Genomic DNA, 19,684 nt, shown 5'->3' with positions numbered 1-19,684 from the left:
ATTAAACAATAAAATATATATTTTTACAACATTACATGTAAAGAGTCGAGTGGAAGTTTGTCTAAAGTTATTTAATGATATTTATATTATGGAAGCAGATTTTTTACATTTTACCTTTTTCCCGTTTTCAGATATAATAAACACGCACAAAACAAAAGCAAACAACAAGAACACAAAGCTGGAAAACCTACCCGATTGACAAAAATCAACTCAAAATTCTCCCACACAACAGAACCTCCTCTATTCCTCACTGGCTCCAAATCTCTCAGTGGAATGATCAGTGGTTCGCTATCTGTCACCATCAAAACACTCCACAAATCCCGTGAATGATTCGCTTCCTTATAAACCATTGAATCAGATACCGAAGCAGTTAGGTTCTAAATGAAGCTTCGGACGTCACTGATCACGTGACTCTAGCCAAACGAATCAAGCTTCGACACAGTGCTTCTGAAGCAGTGTGTTGGTTTTTTTGACACACGCACCGGAGCTTCAGCTTCAAGCGGGCCATCACTACCTGTCGCTCTTAAGTCTGTTTTCACGTGTTTAGCAGGAGTGGGGCCAGTGGAGGTTTGCCCAGTGCTGCAGTGGGGATGTCAGCAGGAGGATCCGGGGGTTTCTCTGTGAATTTCACATTCCTTGTGCTTGCTCAGAATTTAAGTTTAATTTTTGCTGTAGAAAGAAGTTTTCTTCCCACACGTGTACAGTGGATGCTAATGTTTTTGTCACTTTTTACGGACTAAAACTTAAAGTTATGTCAGTACTTCCACGCTTTAAATCCTGCACGGTGGTACTCTCTCCCGCACTCCATATTATCCATTGTTGATACACACTTCTGTTGCTGCCACAGACGTCACATAATAGTTTCAACTCTTTAGTGAAGGCTTTCCACAGGTTTAGGAGTGTCTTCTTCCAGACACACATTTGTGAGGTCAGACACTGATGTTGGATAAGAAGGCCTGGCTCGCAGTCTCCACTCGAATCCATCCTAAAGGTGTTCGATAAGGACTCTGTGCAGGCCAGTCAAGTTCTTCCACACAAAACTCGCTCATCCATGTCTTTAATCCACGATTCTCCTTGCAACCACCAAACCCAGATTTGTCTATCAGACTACCAAACATAGAAGCGTGAATTGTCTCTTCAGAGAACACATCTCCACTGCTGTGGTGTGCAGTGGCAGCATGCTTTACACCACTACAGCCAACACTTTGCATTGTACAAATGTTTGGAGACACAGTCTGCTTGCCTAGGTGCTTGATTTTTTACACCTATCACCATGAAAGTGATTGAAACACCTGAATTCAATAATCTGGATGGGTGAGTGAATAATTTTGGCAATATAGTGTACATATATAGCATTTCTCTATGCATATATGTAACTGCAGTTACATATATTCAGGCTCTGATGGAAGAACAAGGAACAACTTGGAGTCGAGCATCTTGGTCAGGATACTTTATCATGTGGAGAAAGCAATCAATCCACTGTCCTTCCAATTGGTTGATGACCCACACCTCAACCTGAGCAAAGTGATCTTTTTCATTACTATTATTTTACTTGTTGCCAAATTAATGCAGTATTTACACATTGACATGCTCTTGTTTGATTTGTTATTTATTTAGCAGGCTTGTTAAAATTAATGTCCCATATAGGGAAGCTAGCACAAAAACACATCTGCAAACATTTTCAGTTTATAAATTATTTATTTAAATATAAATATTTTATCTTAATTGATAAAAGTGTCAGATTTTCAGATTATTTGTGACACAAATTATTTTTGCCATTATGTCTGATATGAAACAAAGAAATTGTAAAGATACAGTAGGAAGTTCAGCTTTGTACATATAAATGCATTTGTAAAATAATTTTATGTGTGGTCAAAGGAGCTTGCAAAGAAAAGCGTCTGGACTTCTTTAAGTTGCTTGAAGACGTTTCACCTCTCATCCGAGAAGCTTCTTCAGTTCTAAGGTCAAATGGTGGAGAGTCCCAGATATAAACCTAGTGGGAGTATCCCCCCACAGAGGGACAAAAGGACCCCCTGATGATCCTCTAATCGCCTGAGCCAAGGTGTGAAACTGGGTGTGGGTTCCAATCAGCCAGCGTTTCGGGTGAGTTCATTGTGAAACCTGGCCCCACCTTATCATGCGAATTCCTGAGGTCAGATGGCCCAGGATGTGAGTGGGCGTTAAGGAAGGGATCTCAAAACTGGATTATAGATGGCAGAGAGTTGGTGTCGTAAACCCCCGCCTCTGTTCAAAGATGGTCGCTCACAGTGGACATAGATGGCTTCTTTCACTCCTCTTTCAAACCATCTGTCCTCTCTGTCCAAAATGTGAACATTGGCATCCTCGAAAGAGTGTCCTTTATCCTTAAGATGCAGATGGACTGCTGAGTCTTGTCCTGTGGAGGTGGCTCTTCTGTGTTGTGCCATGCGCTTGTGAAGTGGCTGTTTGGTCTCTCCAATGTGGGACTCTCCACCATTTGATCTTAGAACTGAAGAAGCTTCTCGGATGAGAGGTGAAACGTCTTCAAGCAACTTAAAGAAGTCCAGACGCTTTTCTTTGCAAGCTCCTTTGACTACGATGACCTGGATGACTGAGAACCTTCACAGACAATTTTATGTGTGATTGAATCAATTTGAATTTGTGTGTGGCTTCAAACATGCATTTGTAAAATTACTCACAAACATTTGTATATCTCAGTTTAGGCTTATGGGTTATGTACTATAATATCCCTCCTGCCTTCTTGGGACCTTTTTGTGCCACTGCTATGTGTTAAATGGCTGCCATTTCCACTGTGTTCAGTGGAATATAACCAAACTTGCCACAGGATAGTTTTTACCTGTCAATGTTAATATTCCAGTGTGAATTCCTTAAATCAGCCTAAAATGGCTGAGCAGCAGAAATCCCCACACCCATCACCCTGGGGACCATTTTCTGCCCATTGACTTCCATTATAAACGCTATTTTTCAACCCCAAATTATCATCGTATGATTTTATTTTTTCTTCTTTTCTTGGATGTCAATGAAGACTCAGGGCCTTGAAGTTTTAATTTTTAAATTGCAAAAAAAATGCAAAAAAAATAATGGCAGGTCAAAATGTATGTTGGTGCCAATCTTTGGTCCATCTAAAGGCCTACTTATAATGACAATCACATATTACTTCAACTGGTTTTTTGTGGAAATATTTAGTTTCGTTTTTTGGTTTTTGGGGCTTATAACACAGGGCGCTCATGTAATAACACTGGGATTTGAAGGGTTAAAACAACGAAAATATAATTAAAACTTTACATGAATATTTCAGGGAGAAGTAGTTTTACAAGGTTGGCTAATTTAAAGTGGAATAAAATATGGATATATGGTCTTTTTATGGCGTGGCTGAGAATGGTCCCTGGGGTGATGGGTGTGAGTTTTTTAAAGGATGGCAGGAGGGTTAAATTGTATGCATTTATCAACCTTTTAAGAAGAATTTATCTCCATATTCATTCATAAATTTGTTTCTTGATTTATTTATTAACATTTTATAATTCTTGGTGAGCTTGGTGATCATGGGCTTCCTGTCAAGAGGCTTTTAAACTCTCTCCTACAGTGTCTTCAGCTCAGTCTTCACCTTCTCTGACAGGTCAACTCCAACTTTCTGACTGTAGTATTTCTCAGCTCTATGGGCACGTTGAACATCTAACTTTAGTGTTGATGGCGCCATCTCGTGGCAGCCAGCCAACAATGCCATTTTGTTTCCATTTTGCAGGAAATGTTCCCAATCAGTATTAAATGGATTTTTTAAAAAGTATTTTTAATTTTTTTTAATGTATTTTAAGTATTCATTTTTAGGCATTAAAAGATGAATAAAAACACATCTGGTCAAAAACGCCTCCAAGATTCCTCGCTGTATTACTGGAGGCTAAGGTCATGAAATCCAGAGTGAGCGTCTGGTTAGATGCCTGGCTTCATGGATAGACAAATAAATAAAAACTAGTTCACAAGCAACCCCAGGTCAAAAATATACATAAGAAATAAACTATACATATAAGTTATTGTATATTTTATATAAATGGTCCGCTGGTTATTTACATGAGCACATAGAGGCATGGACCTCACACCACAAGCTTGCTCCCAACCTATAATGAAATTCTTTATTATTCAAATAGACATAATGTTCAAAGCACCAAAGTTTTAGCTTGCTATTACAACTGTCACGTGATGTTAAACAAAATCTTTAGCTCAGCTCTGCAGAGCAGGTCATCATCATGAAGCAGTCCAGTTCAAGTTTTTAGGATTAAGCTGCTCTTCATAATTTTGACCACCAGATGTCACCAAAGATGACACCGTTAGACTCTCTATGGTGTGAAAACATGTTACTTCCTGAATTCCTGTTTGGGTTTGTTTTTTTTGTTTTTTTTTTTTTTGTATTTTTGTCACACTTACATGTTTCAGATCTTTCTTTTTTTTTTTTTTTCCAGAATTCTGAAAAAAAAAGACGTGCCCACTTTTTCTTGTTTTTTCTTTCAGGGACCCTAACCCTCTTCCATACTAAATGTAGGTGTTTATGATTAAGGGGGAAAAAATCCAAACCTACATAGCTGTGTGTGAATAGCGGTGCACTGTTGGACGGACCAATCGGAGTCTGCGCTGCGGGACTGTTTTGATCACGCGGACTGGGAAATGTTTCACGTGGCCGCCAGAGACATTGATGAGTACACAGACTCAGTCTGTGGATTTATCAGGAAATGCGTGGAAGATGTCGTCCCATCCAGAACAGTTAAATCCTTCCCAAATCAAAAACCCTGGATTAACGGAGATGTTCGCGCGGCACTGGCGGCACGGAACACCGCCTTTGCCTCCGCGAACACATCGGACTACAAACACGCACATTACCAACTCCGGAAGACGATCAAAGCAGCCAAACGTGAGTACAGGGACAGGGTGGAGCAACAGTTTGACAACCCTCGGAGTATGTGGCAGGGACTAAACACGATCACAGACTTTAGAGGGAAAACCAGCACACCGCAGACCACGGCCTCTCTGTGTGAGGATCTAAACGTATTCTACGCTAGATTCGACGCAGCGAACACCATGAGACCGGACAGTGTGCGCACCGCGGATGACGTCAGTGCGCACACTGTGTCTGAGGAGGATGTGCGGAAGTGCTTCAGGAAGGTGAACGCGCGCAAAGCTACTGGTCCGGACGGGATTCCCGGCCGCGTCCTCAAGTCATGCGCGGCTCAGCTGGCTGGAGTGTTCACACACATCTTCAACCTTTCCCTCTCTCTGTCTGTAGTCCCAGCCTGCTTCAAAATGGCCACCATCGTCCCTGTACCCAAATCCTCCACCATCTCCTCATTGAACGACTGGCGACCTGTAGCCCTGACCCCCATCGTAAGCAAATGCTTCGAGAAGCTGGTCAGGGACTTCATCTGCTCTGCACTACCCGACTCACTGGACCCTCTACAGTTCGCATACCGCCACAACAGGTCCACTGATGATGCCATAGCCCTGACACTACACACTGCCCTGTCACACCTGGAGAAGAGAGACACGTATGTGAGAATGCTGTTTGTAGATTACAGCTCAGCATTCAATACCATCGTTCCCTCGAAGCTGGACAGGAAACTGCAGGATCTAGGACTGAGCAGCTCCCTCTGCAGCTGGATCCTTAGCTTCCTGTCTGACAAACGCCAGGTGGTCAGACTGGGCAGCATCACCTCATCCCCCATCACACTGAACACTGGTGCTCCACAGGGGTGTGTACTGAGCCCTCTCCTGTACTCACTCTACACCTACGACTGCACAGCCACTAACAACTCCAACATCATTGTGAAGTTTGCGGACGACACTACAGTGGTGGGTCTTATCACCAACGGTGATGAGACGGCTTACAGGGAGGAGGTCAGCGCCCTGACCCACTGGTGTCAAGACAACCATCTCACCCTCAACGTCGCAAAGACAAAGGAGTTGATAGTGGACTTCCGGAGGTGCAGAGAAGTACACACCCCCATCACCATCAACGGCGCTGCTGTGGAGAGAGTGAGCAGCTTCCGGTTCCTTGGTGTACATCTGGCTGAGGATCTTACGTGGTCAGTACACACAAACAAAACAGTGAAGAAGGCGCAGCAGCGCCTCTTCTTTCTCAGGAGACTGAAAAGATTCGGCATGAGCCCCCGCATCCTCAGGACCTTCTATCACTGTACCATTGAGAGCATCCTCACTGGATGCATCACCACCTGGTATGGCAACAGCACCGCCTACAACTGCAAAGCTCTCCAGCGAGTAGTGCGGTGCTCTGAACGGATAATTGGAGGTGAGCTTCCCTCCCTCCAAGACATCTACAGGAAGCGCTGCCTGAGGAAAGCGGGGAGGATCATCAAGGACTCCAGTCACCCCAGCCATAAACTGTTCAGACTGCTTCCATCAGGAAGGAGGTTCTGCAGCATCCGGTCCCGTACCAGCAGACTGAGAGTCAGCTTTTTCCATCAGGCCATCAGACTGCTGAACACGTCATAGACACCTCAGCTTCACTACTGGAACTTCAACATTATGCACTCCATACTGTACAGTAATGCCACTGTTTTGCACATTTTCAACTCTGTATATTTTATATATTTTATTATTATTATTATTATTATTATTATTATTATTATTATTGTTATTATTATTATTATTATTATTATTATTATTATTATTGTTATTATTATTATTATTATTATTATTATTATTATTATTATTATTATTATTATTTTTACTATTTAATTTGTAAAAATGTGTATACACACACACACACACACACACACACACACACACACACACACAGGAAAATATTTAGTATACACATCCAGAAATGCATACACTATTATATATTGTACATATATTTATTAGTTTCAGGTTGGCCATTCTTGTATTTTGCTCGTTTGTGTTGTTGTGTTTGCACATCTCTGTTGCTTGTGGGGCTCGCACACAAGAATTTCACTCGCATGTGCTGTGCCAGTGTGCCTGCACATGTGATGTGACAATAAAAGTGATTTGATTTGATAGGTGATTGCCCCCTAAACTTAATAACTGGTCGGGGCACTCTTAGCAGCAACAACTGCAATCAGGCATTTGCGATGACTGGCAATGAGTTTTTTACACCTATGTTGAGGAATTTTGGCCCACACATCTTTGGAGAATTGCTGTAATTCAGCAACATTGGAGGGTTTTCAATATGAACTGCTTTTGAAGTCATGCCACAGCATCTGATTCAGGTACAGGTTAAGACTTTGACTAGGCTGATCCGAAGTCAGCATTTTGTTTTACTTAAGCCATTCGGAGGTGGACGTACTGATGTGTTTTGGATCCTGTTCCTGCTGCTGAACCTAAGTGCGCTTTAGCTTGAGCTCTCAAACAAATGGCTGAACATTGTCATTCAGCATTTTTTAGTAGACGGCAGAGTTCTGATACCATCGGACTACCACCAACATATTTTACTGGAAGGGGACTAAGGTAAGTAAAAGCACTACTAATGTTAAGCCTTAGATTAATTGTATGTTTTACCAGTGGCTGTCAAGCAGTAAGGAAAGCATTTTGAGGAAGCCAGTGTGTTTCAGGCTGATGAAATAGCATTTTTAAAATACCACAGTGATACACTCTCATTAACATCTTCGTGTATTACTAAACCACTTCATTTTTTGTAGAGCGTGTGTCTGTGTAGCAGACAGTGAGCAAGAGTATGTGACAGAGAGGAATACAGAGCAGAGGAAATGAAGGTTACCCTGAGGCTGATGGGAAGGGGAAATGACTTAAATTTGAATTATTAATATTTATTCATGTGCTGTTGAATCATCACAGAGTGGGGCAGAAGAGCTGATTCTTTGTTGTGTGTTTCTACAAGTAATATGTGTCTCTACTGAACTCTTGTACAGTTGTCTGTAAGAAGCCTTTTCTCATTATGTGAATCTGTGTTTCCTGAGTCTACTTCAGGACGTCCTTCTAGTAGAACATGTCTTCCTGTTCCAGCATCACTGCACTCAACATAAATAGCTCACCCAGAGTCCTGATCTCAATCATACAAAGTGATTATGGACTACATTATGTTATATGTTAATATGTCAGAGATGATGGCTGAAATTTGGTTTGGTGTGAGCAACTTCACCTGGTTCAAGAAGATGGAGCTGTGAAAGTATCTGAAGGAGAGATTTACAGCTTCAATGTAACATTATTGTGTGACCACTAATGATCAGGGTCAACAGTAGAGATTGATGTGACTGTTAAAGGTAAAGTTAGTAATAATTATTTTACTGAGTTCAATCTTTTCATGATTTACCTCTTTTCTTGGTAGTATGCCTTGCAAGGTAATGGAGACAGTGTTTTGTCTAAATGTTTATGTTTTAGGAGGTTTTAGGCTCAAACTTCTTTGACCTTTGTTGCATTACAGGTGAACATATTATTATGAGATATTATTTGGTGTCCTTCATATACTCAAGACATTAGTAGTCTTAATGCTTGTGAGCATGTCTTTGAATTGTGAACAAAGGACAAATCTACAGATTAACTTGTCTGTAATAAGTCAAAAAGGAAGGTTTTTTTTTTTTCATTTCTGTCAGATGGTTCATCAAAACACTCCAACAAACCAGAGACAGAAAACTGATAGAAGAGTAGAGTCACACCATAACACATCCAGTAAGGACAATGTGCCTTAAAATAGCACTTTATTTACTGCATTTGAACACTTTTAGTACATTCTAATAAAAATAGTAATTTCTTTATTTCATTCAAGGAATATTTAACAGCAGAGGATTTCTTCCAATATTATTGGTCATAACTGAAAATTAGTTTGTCAGCTAAAATTTAATTTAATTTTGAATAAATGTATTAATGTCTCTTGTCTTTTGTTTAAATGTGTTAAATAAACACCAAATATTCAAACAGCAATTTGTCTTCTGGTTCTAATTGTCAAGTAACCTTTGAGTGGAAATGTTTTGAGTGATATTTTGTGTTCACTCAGTATATAGCTGTGCTTTGTAATGAGGGCAGAAATTTATGTTTTGCTTGCTGCTTTTAATATAGATGAAGTTAAAAATGATGGTGAAACAGAGCAGGTTGAGTTTGTCAGAAAATAATATCATGAGCAGAAGAAGAAATAAATTAAGCTCAACCTCAGTATCACTCTCAACCGAGATTCCTCCTGCAACAGTTTAGCCTATCAAATCTAACTGTCAGGTACTAACCACATCTATGTGACTGCTTAGCAGCTGAACCCTTTGTCTTTAGCCATGCATTTAGAAAAATAATCTAAACATGAGAGAAAAAGAAAACAAACCTCGCAGCTTGTTTCTTGAGTCAGTGCTCAAACACTTTCGATGAACAGTTCTCAAAACAACCAGCAGCACACTCGTCTGTGCTGTAGAAAAAGAAGTGCTTGTACAGCAGTTGAAGAGAGGAGAGATAGATATCACGTGTTGCTGCTCCACACACATGACCAGGGACATTTACCAGAATGAACGATCTTCTATGATCTCATCTCAAAGCTGAAAGATTTTCATTAGTATTTCCTACTTTGATTATCAAACATAAGCCAACTTCCAAATTTGGACTGCAGTAGCGGGTTGCCTTCCTAAATATTATTACGGGATGTATTGAGTTCAGTGCTGCATTGAAGAGCCTGATATAAGATAAGATAAGATAAGATAACCTTTATTAGTCCCACACGTGGGAAATTTGTTTTGTCACAGCAGGAAGTGGACAGTGCAAAAGTTATGAGGCAAAAATTAGAATACAATAAGAATAAATACAGTACACAACTGTACAGAATAGAATAAAATAAAATACTATATACAGTAGAATAAAATAAAATAAATATACAATAAGATAAAAATAGAATACAAATACAAATACTATATACAACTGAGTAAAAATACAACGATGACAGAAAGGATTATTGCACTTAGTATTATTGCATATGTATGGATGTGTGTGCTTGATCAGTTAAAGTCTTTATTATGGAGTCTGACAGCAGTGGGGAGGAAAGACCTGCGAAATCTCTCCGTCCCACACCGTGGGTGCCGCAGTCTCCCACTGAAGGAGCTGCTCAGTGCTGTCACAGTCTGCTGCATGGGGTGGGAGATGTTGTCCATCAGGGATGACAGCTTAGCCGCCGTTCTCCTGTCACTCACCACCTCCACTGGGTCCAGAGGGCATCCTAGAACAGAGCTGGCCCTTCGGATCACCCTGTTCAGTCTCTTCCTGTCCCCAGCAGAGATGCTGCCGCCCCAGCAGACCACACCATAAAAGATAGCAGAAGCCACAACAGAGTCATAGAATTTCTTCAGGAGTGGGCCCTCCACTCCAAACGACCTGAGTCTCCGCAGCAGGTACAGCCTGCTCTGCCCTTTCCTGTAGAGGGCGTCTGAGTTATGAGTCCAGTCCAGTCTATTGTTCAGATGAACACCAAGGTACCTGTAGCTGTCCACAGCCTCAATGTCCATACCTTGGATGTTCAGTGGTTGCAGTGGAGAATGCTTGTGCCTGCGGAAGTCTACCACCAGTTCCTTGGTTTTACTGGCGTTGATCTGGAGGTAGTTCAGCTGGCACCAGTCCACAAAGTCTTGGGTCAGACCTCTGTACTCCTTGTCGTCCCCATCAGTGATGAGGCCGACTATTGCAGAGTCATCAGAGAACTTCTGCAGGAAGCACTGGGTGGAATTGTGGGAGAAGTCTGCAGTGTAGATGGTGAAGAGGAACGGAGCCAGAACCGTTCCCTGTGGGGCCCCCGTACTGCAGACGACCCTGTCCGACACACAGCCCTGAGTCCTCACATACTGTGGTCGGTCGGTGAGGTAGTCCAGGATCCAGGTACTGCTACTGTTCTATCGAAATTTTAAACTAATATCCTCATATGTTGCTCTCATTTTTCTTAGAAACAAAAATCAGGTAAAAAAAAAAACCCAAAATCAGGTAATTCTTTGTTTTTACATTCATCGGGTCCCAATATGCCCAAATATCAAAGAGAAATTAAAAATGCATGCTGTGGAAGAGTTCGGGTCTTAGGAGGTTAATGTTATTATTAGTGCTTGTAGAATTACCCTCTGAGGATGTACAATGCTTTCATGATTAAACCATGGTGCACATAGGAAAGTAAAATAGTAATGGCCTAAAGTGTGATACATCAGAGCCACAGTGTTACAGACAAATAATCCTGGTGGGGATGCTTCATGATCAGAGTGCCCTGGCTTGTGTTAGCCAGCAGCTTCCCAATCGGGGCAAGCTTCCAGTAACAGTCCCCAGCTTAAACAATCAATGCTACACAAGACTACCTAACTCAAAAATATGAGTGTCTGTGTCAGATGTTGGGGTACCAGAACACTTATGAGGAGTGGGAAGGAAGAAAATACACACACAAGGTCAAGGAAAAATAACTTAGGGTTCCAGTGGGCCCTTTGAGCCTTTCAGTGTTAACATTTGGATGTTAAACTTCATACTTTCTGTCTGTGTGTTGTGCACTTACTGTTAGCGTGTAGTTTCTCATGTTTAGTGTCTAATTGTGGCACTGAAAGAGCCACTCGTGAAATAAATAAAAAAGTTAAATAAATTCCAATATCTGCATTTGGTTGAATGTCTCGACTGAAGCACAAAGCAAAGGAAGAAATATTTTCTACACTGAGGAAATTGGTCAACAGGTTTCTGCAACCTGTGTGTGTACAAAGCTGTAGACATACAGCTTTCTGCAACACAATTTCTTCATTTGGCCTCTTTATTACTTCTTTTTGTGTGATGTTTGCTTTAAGATTGTTTTCTCTTAAGCATCTAAAATTGATTTATGTCAAAGTAACACACACATGGATGCACGGACCCAGCAGCACATTGCACTGTGAGATCAGTGATCAGTGTTATTTACTTCACGCATCTATGGTTTTAATCCTGTGTCTACATGAGATATTGATAAACTCAGGTAAACTATAAATTAATCACAAACACAGTTAAAATCAGAACATCTAAGGGCAGACAGATGAGGAGTACAGCATCTGAAAAACTGGAGTGCATGATGGGAACATCAGACGTCTGTTTGCTTTGACATTACAACATCCAAACAGAGAAGTGTTTCACTCACTTTGCTTCTGCTGAAATCACACGTTGACTTTTATTTTGTCGTCTCTCTGCTGAAGCAGTCTGATCATTTGGTAAGAAAACACATTTGCAGTTTTGTTTGTTTATATCAGACTGTGATATTGTGTTTCTATTTTTAATAACAAATTACTTTTTTAAAGAATTTACATGTTCCTTATTCATCACTGGATTCATGTATTTTTTCATATTTTTCCAGGTGATGAGTTTTGTGACAGTCCAGTCTGTGAACATCATGACAGGCATCATGTTACTGAGTCTCCTCTTTATTCCAAGTGAGTCGACTCATTTCAGTCATTTACATTCAGTTAACTTTATATTGAAGATGTTGAGAGGACAGGAGAAAAAAATTGAGAGATTTCAACATTTTAATGATATACTCTGTTTGTTTGTTTTTTCCAGAGCCTTCGACTGCTTGTCCTGAGTATTCAGACCTCTTCATCACTGCACCAACAGAGATGGAAGCTCTGAGTGGATCATGTTTACAAATCCCATGTAGCTTTAGTGATGCTGGACCAGTAAAGTTTGACATCAGAAGAGCTGTCTTTGGAGTGTGGATTAAAAATCACTCCAATGTTAATAAATTTCCAAACAATGAGATCTTCAACAGCAGTGGGACAGTTAACATCTATCCAATGAAGATTACAGGAAACCTGAAGGAGAAAAACTGCACCACTTTGTTTTCCAACTTAACCACAACTTATACAAACACATACTACTTCAGAATTATGAACTGGCCGTTCAGAGCAACAGCTGTTTGTGATCCTCTTAAAATAAAAATTAAAGGTAAGATACATTTCTTTTCATCAGTCGATGCAATTTTTATTGAAACAAAAATATAAAGTTAAATGCAGCCTTGTTTTAAACAACAAAAAACAAATCCAACACAACAAAGTCCAATATAACAAAAATATGTTTCTGTAATTGTTTTGTATTTAGATGATTTTTTGTGTTCTTTATTGTGAACAATAAAAGGATTTAGTCAAAAATAAAAAAGGTTTTCATTTCAGCATAAATGTTGTTTAGTAAAGTTTATAAACACATACGAAACACAACCTGACTGCACAATGTTAACATACATAGACATATGGACTATAGTCTGTATTATGCAAATACCAAGACTCCATCAAAACTGCAAGAAACAGAAAGAGAAAAATAAACCCTAAAAGACATGAAACTGTGCAAAAAAGTAAATAAGTAATTAACAATATTTAGAGGATAGATGACATAAACATATTGTAAAAAAAAATTAATAAAATATATTCCCTGAATGCAGCAAAAGTCCCACATTACTCTCTGTGTCTTGACTGTATTTCCTGTATTATCACAACACTAATCCAGAGCTCAAACATGTCTGCTACTTTCTGCAAATAATATAACCTGAATACATTTTACATTTGTTCTCGATTGTACAGTAGAAACATGTATGGGGACTTTCAAACACCTACACTGAGCTCTGTCTGTATTTGCTGTATTTCTCTATTATCGATTTACAAATACGTTTGTGATGTGAAACCACAGATTCTCCTTGGAGGCCCAATATTACAATCCCAGGTGATCTGAAGGAGAAGGAGTCTGTCACTATAACCTGCTCAGCTCTCACTCCCTGTCCACACTCCCCTCCTCAACTCACCTGGAATCTCCAACAAGACTCTCACAGCAAAATAGAGGAAAACACAGATGGAAGCTTTACAACTAAAATCCAGCAGAACATCACTCTGTCAGACACACATGATGGAAAGAAGATCAGCTGCTCTGCCAGATATCCTGTGAACCAAGGAAAAGACACCAAGACAGCAGAGACAGAAGAGACTCTCAGTGTTTCATGTAAGACAATCAGAGTTTGTTGTTGGACTTTGTCAACATATCATCATTTATGGGACTTTATCTTTTCCTCCAGATGCTCCGAAAAACACCTCAGCATCCATCAATCCATCAGGTTTGGTGTCAGCAGGCAGCTGGGTGAAGCTGACCTGCTCCAGCAGAGCCAAACCTCCAGTCAGCAATTTCACCTGGTTCAAGAAGAGCAGAGATGGAGCTGTGAAAGTATCTGAAGGAGAGATTTACAGCTTCAATGTAACAGATGGAGGAGTTTATTACTGTGTGGCCACTAATGATCTGGGTAATCAGACATCAGCAGAGATTAACGTGACTGTTGCAGGTAAAGTTAAACTACATCATATGGCAAATTAAATAACATCTTTTTTTGGGAACATTATTTTTTTCATATTTTTCTATCAGGACATCAGAATAATGGTTCTTTACCACTGGGTCCACTTCTTGGAGGCATCCTTGGGTTGGTCTTACTGATCTGTTTAATTATCTTTGCTTTGTAAGTATCTCACATCAAAACAGAAATCATGTTCAGCTACTGTCACGGATATTTTAGCTACATATTAAAAATGTCCTTTTCCTTTCAGGCTTAACTTTACTCACAAAAATATTTAACAACTAAGTGACTATAGTTGATGTGTCTACCTTTTACAGCAGAGCTCTCAGGTTGTTAAAGTACCAAACTCAGCAAGAGACTCAGGTAGGAAAATACGAAGTTTTAGTTTGTTCAGATGATTACTAATTTCATCAGGGCAATATGTTCACTTTAAATTGTCTGAAAATAGCAATAAGAATAGTTTGAAATGCAGCCACAAACCCTCCTGGTTTATTTCATAGAGTCAAAGAAGTGAAGAGCTGGTTGTTGAAGAGCCGACAAGTAAAACAGAAGGAGGGGAAGGAAACATCCATTATGGAGAGATCAACTTCTCTGAGCCTGGATATGAAGCATCCTTTGTCTCAGTGCAGGACAGAGGACAGCAGCAGGATACGGTGTACGCACAGGTGAAAGTCAACAAGCCAGAAAACAGCTTAACACTGAGAGCTCATGGCCAAGAGGAACTCTACGCTGAGGTCCGAATAAGTGAGAACAGCTGTGTTAAGACATTACATTACCAAAGTCCATTAACAAAGAAACACAGAAATCAATGAAGTTAACCCAGCAAACCACTTCCTGCATATTTTTTTTTGGGGGGGGGGGGGGGGGGGGGGGGTTCTGCTTTCCCTTTAAACTTCATTTAGATGCTTGCATATCTGTCTCACTAGTGGAATAAGATTTCTGGAAACATCACTGGATCAGAAACATCACCAACATGATGTTGAGAGTTCACCTGTGAAGTGATAATCTGACCAGCTCTCGTTAAAGTGGCCAGTCAGATACTTCCAGATCACCTCACTTCATTACGAATCTCCCTCTAATCAAATATGATTGTTTGACTACGCCCAACGTTTCATGGAACAGAGAAAGTTTCTGGTGGATTTTAATCCAACACATATTGCTTCAAGCTCTGTTGTAAAGCTTACAAAACAATATTGCAATTCATACAGTGTCTCCCTAATCTCTGGCTGCAACATCTAAAAGGAAGGAAAACTCCACATGAAAATAGAACTTGATTTACAAAAAACTCTTAAGAATTAGAGAGTGTAAACTTCAAATATTTGCAGATTTTGTTTTAGTCTGATGTTCAGCCCTTATTTATGAGCATATACCACTGCCCAGACCACAAAGCACTGAACCCTACAAATACTCCTCCGAGTGATATGATCCAGACAGCACATAAAGTGGCCTTTCTGGCCTTGAGCACACCACAAATGTTAAAACAAGTCAATATTGACCCAGCAGTTCAGTTTCTGCTGCAAAGTTACAGTACATTGATCACATTGAAGAGCAAATGCCATTACTTTTCTGTAAATCAGACTACATTCGTATCTTATCTTTAAATGTATGAGCTGCATGTCTAACCAGCATATCCCTAAATCCGTATGGCATAATATAAAAACCACTGCGAGACACAGCATAAACTACTGTAAGCTTTCTGATTTGGATGTTCTAATAAGGCTCTTATTAGTGCCTGTTTGTTCCTCCAAGTATTGTTGTGGATGCTTTGTCTGATGATGAGCTCAGTGAAATGTGTTCTTGTTTTTTCATGTTAGTGTGGAGTGATGGAACACTAAAATTCAAATGGTGATTTAGAGTTTTGTCTTTTGGTGTTGAGTGAAATTTAACCAATAATGTGTCTGTTGTTAAGATCTCCTGTGATGCCACTTTTTGGATTTGAGTGCCGTTTTCAGGCTCTGCTTCACTTCTTTCTTCATCCTTTGAGGAGAACCCACGAAACTGAAATCAATTATAGTCATATTTCAGAGTGATGGTGTTAAATAAATGGTATTTAAATGAGTTATTTTTGGTCAGATTCTTATGAACTCTGGACAACTTTCCAGTTCTATCATCTACTGACTTCAAGAATGTGAATGAGACACGGCGAGTCCACGGGTCGAGGTTTTGAGCCATTTTATTTACCGCGGCTGCAGCTCACAAGCTACCAGCCGCAAGTACTTCACACCACAACAACAGCTCTCTACTCTCTCTATTTCTTGTCTTATGGTTTTACTGGTTTTTCAATATTGTTCTTATAAATAAATTGACTTGACATGACTTTGTTATAAAACGTCTTATATTTTAAAAATGGTGTTACAGTGATTTGGTTTACTTTGAAGGACCCTGAATTTTTCAGTAGTGCCAAACATTTTATACATGCTGTTGTGCAACACATGCTGAAAAACTCCAGCCTGATTCTTCTGCTTTGTCAAACTTTAGCCCTGTGTCAAAGCAACCTTTTTTGTTTAGCTCCTGGAAAAAATGCCTAAACCAAAATCTAAATCCTTCTTAGATGAACATGCAATCCTGAAAGTTTTACAGTCTGCGTATAAAACTCACCACAACACTGTTTACCACAACACTACTAAGGGAATTTAATGATATTCCTTCAGCAACTGATTTCGGGAACTGTGTGCTCTGACACATTGGACCATGAGATCCTCATCTCTGTGTCAGCAATGATGGTTTTATCGCCACCTCTGCCCCCCCAGTAAGGACCACAAGGCTTAATTCTTGGACCTCTCCTTTTCTCCTTTCACCTGCTGCCACTTGACACTATTTTCTCAAAACATATTTCCTTTCATTGTTTGGCAGACAACAGTCAAGTTTATTTTGCACTAAAGTACTCTGGTATATACTCCGTCCAGCCTCTCCTTGACTGCTTTAGTGACATCGAGAGGTAGATGGCACATAGAAGCCATGTTGTTAGACCCAGTTTCAACAGCAGAACCCCTTGCATCAACCTTCTCTTTCTTTTCTTTTCTTCTCTATTGCTCACCTACAACTTGTCCAAAACTCATTGTATCAGTTTGAACTGCTGGATCTGTATGTCTAGACCTGATGCTTTTGCTTATTCCTAAGAAAACCCAAACTCAGATGTGCAAAAGTCTTGTTGGTCCACAGAGTTTTTTCCCAAAAGTGTTGAGCATCAAAATTATGTTTTCTGGCAAAACAGAGATGAGCCTTCATGTTCTTTTAGCTCAGCAGTGGTTTTTATCCTGGAGCTCTGCCATACAGGCCATCTTTGCCCAGTCTCCTTCTTATAGTGGAGTCATGAACTCTGCCCTTAATAAACGCAAGTGAGGCCTGCAGTTCTTTGGATGTTTTTCTGGGTTTTGTGACCTCTTGGATGAGTCATTGCTGTGCTCTTGGGGTAATATTAATCAGCTTCACATTCATCACTTCTCCATGTTTTCACCATTTGTGGATAATGGCTCACTGTGATTCACTGGATTCCCACAGCTTTAGAAATGTCTTTATACCAAACTTTATTTTCCAGATTCAAAGATCTCAATTACTTTGTTTCTTATCATTTCCTGAATTTTTTTGGATGGCGGCATGATCTGTGGCTCTTTTGGTCTATTTCACTTTGTCAGGCAGGTCCTATTTAAGTGATTTTTTCATTGAAAACAGGTGTGGCAGTAATCAGGCCTGGGTGTGGCTACATAATGACACACAATAACTTTTATAGAGCAGTCAAAAGGAAAAAAAAGATTAAAATGAATAAATGCATTTAATTAAATAATGATCTTAGGTACAAAGCACACAGCAAAAACATCATGCTAGTTTTTTTTTAAAGAATTGATTATTGAATTTTCTTTGTAGATAGATCATTGAGTTCTTATAACAAAGGAAACAAGTTCTTTTATCCAGTAAAACTAGAGTCTGCTGCTATGTAAGCAGCTCTGTGAAGCTGAGTATTTAAAGCTGCAAAATATGCTCACATGTATGATTCCCAAACACTTATGTTAACACAAAGCATAGACATAAAACATTCATAATATTTACTTCTAAAGTTAGCTAACAAAGAAACAGAAGAATATGTGACATTTACTTATAGCAGGCTTAAAATAATTGCTATCTGTAACTAATAAATTCAGCTGTGAAGAATCAGCCACCTGCTTTTGCTGCATCACAGCCAAACTGTACTTACTGTGGTGTAACTGAGATGTTTCTCACAATATGTGATTATGATTTTGGTGCTGGTGAAGAAAGAAAATACATTTAAATGGATGCTTTTGGCCATGTGGTTCAACTGATAAATGACTCATTAAATTAAAGCAGAAACATTTAAACACATTGAGGAAGTTTGTCAACAGGAAGCTGAAGGCACAGTCTGTGCAAAGTGACTGCAAGCACACAAGTTTATGCAAGAAGATTGCTTAATCATTTGGTCTGCCATTATTTCTGTTAGTGGCTCTTACAATACCTGCATCAGAACCCAACAGAACACTGGACTGTAACAAGATGATGAGTGTTATTCACTTATTAAACATAACTGTGTATATCTATAACTCTGACTTAAATACTACGGCTGTGGATGTTGAGACCCACTTGAACTCCGAAAAGTACCAAAAGTAATGAACTAAGCTCAGAAAATATTTCTATGTGACAGATTTATGTCTTTTAAAAAAAATGAATCATATTTATTAAGGCAAGTGTTTACTTTAACTCTTGTTTGTTTCATATTGATCTTGTTTATTTACCAGAAGAGCAGGATAGTAGCTCCTTCCCATTGTGGTCACTTCTTGGAGGAATCCTCGGGATGATGTCACTCTTCTTGATCATCTTTGTTTGGTAAATATTACATCACAGTAGAAAACATGATCAGTTGCTGTCACTGACACGTTACCTGCATGTTAAATTATCTGTTTACTTACACATATATTTAACCTCAAACACAGGATAGTTAAGTCATGTTTAATGGCCTCTTATGTCTTACAAGTGCTTAAAATTAAAGCATCAAACTCAACAATAGACTCTAAGGAAATACTAAACTTCCCTGTAATTTACTGAACTGTTCAGAAGGTTATGAATGAATGAATGAATGAATGAATGAATATTCTTTATTGTCATTGTCACAGGTACAATGAAATTGAAAGATGTCTCTGGTCAGTGCAACATCACAAAAGATAAATACTTAAAAACTATAATTAAATACTTAAAAACTATAATGATAGGATATAAAAGATAGAAATACATATAAAATACAGTATACTCATACCGTAGATACACCCAAGCAATCCAGGCCTAAGGCCCCATACAGACACTCAACATACGACCTAGTTGATATATCACTCAAACAATCAATCACTCAGTCAATTTGTTAGCGCATCCAACAAAACATGTCTGAAAGCATTCCAACATCAAGGGCACAAATGACAACAG

At 39.5% G+C, this 19,684-nt stretch overlaps 1 protein-coding gene across 1 annotated transcript; it reads left to right on the top strand.

Moving 5' to 3' along the window:
• Positions 1-12,289: 12,289 nt before the first annotated feature.
• Positions 12,290-16,572, top strand: LOC146661999 (B-cell receptor CD22-like). Its single transcript, XM_085418386.1, has 7 exons — positions 12,290-12,362; positions 12,490-12,873; positions 13,609-13,914; positions 13,988-14,248; positions 14,329-14,419; positions 14,575-14,620; positions 14,758-16,572. The coding sequence occupies exons 1-7, from the start codon at positions 12,290-12,292 to the stop codon at positions 15,067-15,069; spliced, it is 1,473 nt and encodes a 490-aa protein (XP_085274512.1). The 3' UTR covers positions 15,070-16,572.
• The last annotated feature ends 3,112 nt before the right edge of the window (positions 16,573-19,684 follow it).

Source organism: Rhamphochromis longiceps, linkage group LG9 (genome assembly GCF_057381845.1).
Source record: "Rhamphochromis longiceps isolate RC_006_pf linkage group LG9, R_longiceps_female_GT1.1, whole genome shotgun sequence".
Taxonomy (NCBI): Eukaryota; Metazoa; Chordata; class Actinopteri; order Cichliformes; family Cichlidae; genus Rhamphochromis; species Rhamphochromis longiceps.
This window is presented reverse-complemented; position numbering and strand designations above follow the sequence as displayed.

Excerpts from the sequence above, each read along its gene's own strand:
- LOC146661999 (XM_085418386.1), top strand. The coding sequence starts at position 12,290 with ATGAGTTTTGTGACAGTCCAGTCTGTGAACATCATGACAGGCATCATG. Across the intron at positions 14,420-14,574 it reads TGTTTAATTATCTTTGCTTT|CAGAGCTCTCAGGTTGTTAA; the intron begins GTAAGTATCTCA and ends TACCTTTTACAG. Across the intron at positions 14,621-14,757 it reads AAACTCAGCAAGAGACTCAG|AGTCAAAGAAGTGAAGAGCT; the intron begins GTAGGAAAATAC and ends TTTATTTCATAG.